Raw genomic sequence first — 3,000 nt, forward strand, 5'->3', positions numbered from 1 at the left:
AAAAATGAATAGGCACTTCTACTATGGATGGAAATGCAATATTTGGCGAAAGTTTAAATGATGGTCAAGCTTTTTAGAAGCTAGTCAAAGCAAGGTTTATATGTTATTCTTAAAATTATAAACGTGAGCGGAAGAGAAAAAAGTGACTAAATATATGTTGCATGTTTAACATTATTTTAGAAGCTATAGATCTTACATTTTGAAATGGGCTGGTGTATTGCCCTTTTTGACTTTGGGTCAAATGGGTAAAATTACTTGCACTAATTCGATCGAAAATAAGCACATATGTCAGTCTTTTGCTGGTTGGCCAAAAGGTTATACAAGTGCATGCATCCATCGCAGAGTCAAACTCTGTTTCTTTATGACAACGAGAACTTGTGTATGCAAGAAGGTACAAAGAGCTAAAACTTACATACTATTACGGAAAAAAATAATGAAACCAAATATATAGATATACAATAGCGCACTAGATTAACTCAGCCGCACGCAGCTACGGAAGCCGGCTTCGCTACTCAATACCGTACCACTCCTTGTGTAATTGGTACATCTTCGTCTCATCCGGAAGAACAGCTCCGACACTCTCCCTCTCCTTGCACCTCTTCACCCATCGCATGAGGTTGGGGCACTCAACCTCGAGGTCAAACCCTCCATGCTGCTCGTACCCACGAAACATGCTTGAAAATGGGATGAGGACGATATCCAAGAACCCGAATTCTTCGCCCGAAAAATATCCCTTGTCCCCAAGCACCTCCTCCAGGAGTTTGAGTTGCTCGACAAGCTCTTCCTTGGCCACATCTTTCTCCTCGCCCTTGCTCTTCAGGAACCTTGTCTGAGTAGGGAACACCTAATTTCCAGGTCATCCACATAGATTATCTTCCCACAAATTTGGTATGATTTATTAAGTCAAAAAGTTGCAACGATAAGAAATATACCCGCTGCCTACCTTGTGGTCAACGAAGTCGGCCCAGAACCTGGCGTCGGCCCTGCCGGCCGGGTCGCCGGGGAGCAAGCGGCGGGTCTCGCCCGGTGCGCTCCAGACCTCGTCGATGTACTCGAGGATGTTGAGGGAGCCGCAGACCGGACGGCCGCGGTGGATCAGGATGGGCACGGAGCGGTGGACGGGGTTCATGCGCCGCACCAGGTCGCTCCTCACGCCGACGCGGAGGTCCTCCTCGACGTACTCGAACGCCACGCCTAGCTCGCGCAGCGCGATCCGCGCCCGCATGCCGAACCCGTTGGCCCAGAAGTCGACGCACGTCACGGCGCTCTCCCCGGCGTCCATGGCTTTCTTCGGGTATCTGTGGATTCTTCAAGGTAGGTAGGAAGTAGAAGAAGCTTGGGTGGAACTTGTTGCGTGGAGGCATGCAGCAGGACAACTGGGATTTATAGGCGATCTAGGTCCACGCCATGGCATCATGGCTGACGGCTGCATCTCGATTGACAGTGTAGGGTTTGAACTTTCAAGTATTTTTATAGGTATCACGGCCATGCACAGCGTGTTCCATGAGCGCACACTCATACTCTTTTGTTGTTCCACGTTGCGGCCAATCTAGCACTAGCACCAGTTCATCAAAAGTATTTAACAAAAAACTATCACATTTGTGGTTGGCGTCCCGCTGAACTAAAGTTTTCAAAACGTCAACAAAAAACTGCCGAGGGGTTTCTCGTTGCTAAAAACTACCAAAACGTTCGATGTCAGTTTTGCCGACAGGGACGACAGAGCCGTCATTGCATCACGCTTAGGGCTGCTCGGCGTGGAGCGAACAAGCCTCAGCAAGCCCAGCTTGCAGCGGAGTGGAGCACCTGCGCGGGCGGCGAGCACGGGTGCGGCAGTGCTCCCAGCATGGCCGGCCGGCCGACATGACTCGAGATCGTGGCTCGCGGATCGCACGGCCTCCCACCCGGCACCTCTACGGCACATGCAGAGCCATTGGTACACGGAAGACATGTTCGTACACGGACGGCTCGCCGTTTTCTTGTGTTGTTGCTTGAGTTCATGGCGGCGGTTCTCTCGTAAAGGCCCTTAGGTGCCGGTCCAGTAAGCTGCGATGACGAATCAACTCTTTATGGATAAAACGTTTTTGGTACTTTTAAGCAACGGTTGCCAGTCTTCTTCTTCGTTTCGTCAAGCTACCGGTGTCCGCTTTTGTTTCTCTTTCTTCTTGTTGTTTTCTTTGCGTTTGGTTGTGCTGCGGCCCCAACATGCTTGTGTTATTTTGTGGTTGCTTCAATCAACATAACAGGTTTGAGAGAAGCTTTCAAGATGATGTAGCTGAGCACAATTGTCACCTATTAGGCGTTTTTCAATGCATGGGAGCTTAGATGAAGTGCTAAACGCATTATAGAGTTTAGCAACCAAAGTCTACAATGCATAGGTGCTTAGCTTGTTGTGGCTAAACTCACTTCATTTAATGATTTGACACCTAAACTCCTCCATGCATTGGTGGACTTTTTTCATTAAGTGTTTTGCCTACGTTCATGCCCTTGGAATTGTTTCCTCTTGAGGTCACCAAACCCATCTCTCCCCTCTTATTTGTCTCGCCACATCAGATTTTTTGTCTACATGACAGCCTTAGCACCTGTACAAGATGAAGCATTGAGAAGGGCCTAATGGATAAAATACAAACCTTTTTTTCAACATGGGATCCAACCCCACCGAGGGTAAAAACCACCAGGATCTTGTTCTCTGTGGCAAAAAATATATATGTGAAGCGACCGAGAAAGAAGGTCGCCAAGGCCTGCGCCGCCGGCACCCAGTTATCGGTTGTGCACTGTCTCTGCCAACATCGGCAGGAGGATAGCGTGAACAACCGATAGAGGAAAGAAGATATAGTTGTTGGTTTTGATCTGACGGCTTAAACAAGCCAGTTAGATCTATTAGTCTAACAAAAAAAAAGGGGAAAAGATAACGTTAAAGGAAAAGGCCCCACGCACCAACATACGTGGGCTTTTTATCCCAACTGAGGCGCCCTGATCGGGGGCACCCAAACCAACTGATGG

General features: G+C 48.5%; 1 protein-coding gene across 1 annotated transcript; it reads right to left on the bottom strand.

The window, feature by feature from the left end:
- Nucleotides 1-433: 433 nt before the first annotated feature.
- Nucleotides 434-1,332, bottom strand: LOC119352476 (glutathione S-transferase U20-like). Its single transcript, XM_037619098.1, has 2 exons — nt 944-1,332; nt 434-844 (listed from the first exon to the last, which is right to left on the bottom strand). Exons 1-2 carry the CDS (start codon nt 1,280-1,282, stop codon nt 509-511), a joined length of 675 nt encoding a protein of 224 aa, XP_037474995.1. The 5' UTR covers nt 1,283-1,332; the 3' UTR covers nt 434-508.
- Between the last annotated feature and the right edge of the window lie 1,668 nt (nt 1,333-3,000).

This window comes from Triticum dicoccoides, chromosome 2A (genome assembly GCF_002162155.2).
Source record: "Triticum dicoccoides isolate Atlit2015 ecotype Zavitan chromosome 2A, WEW_v2.0, whole genome shotgun sequence".
Lineage (NCBI taxonomy): Eukaryota > Viridiplantae > Streptophyta > Magnoliopsida > Poales > Poaceae > Triticum > Triticum dicoccoides.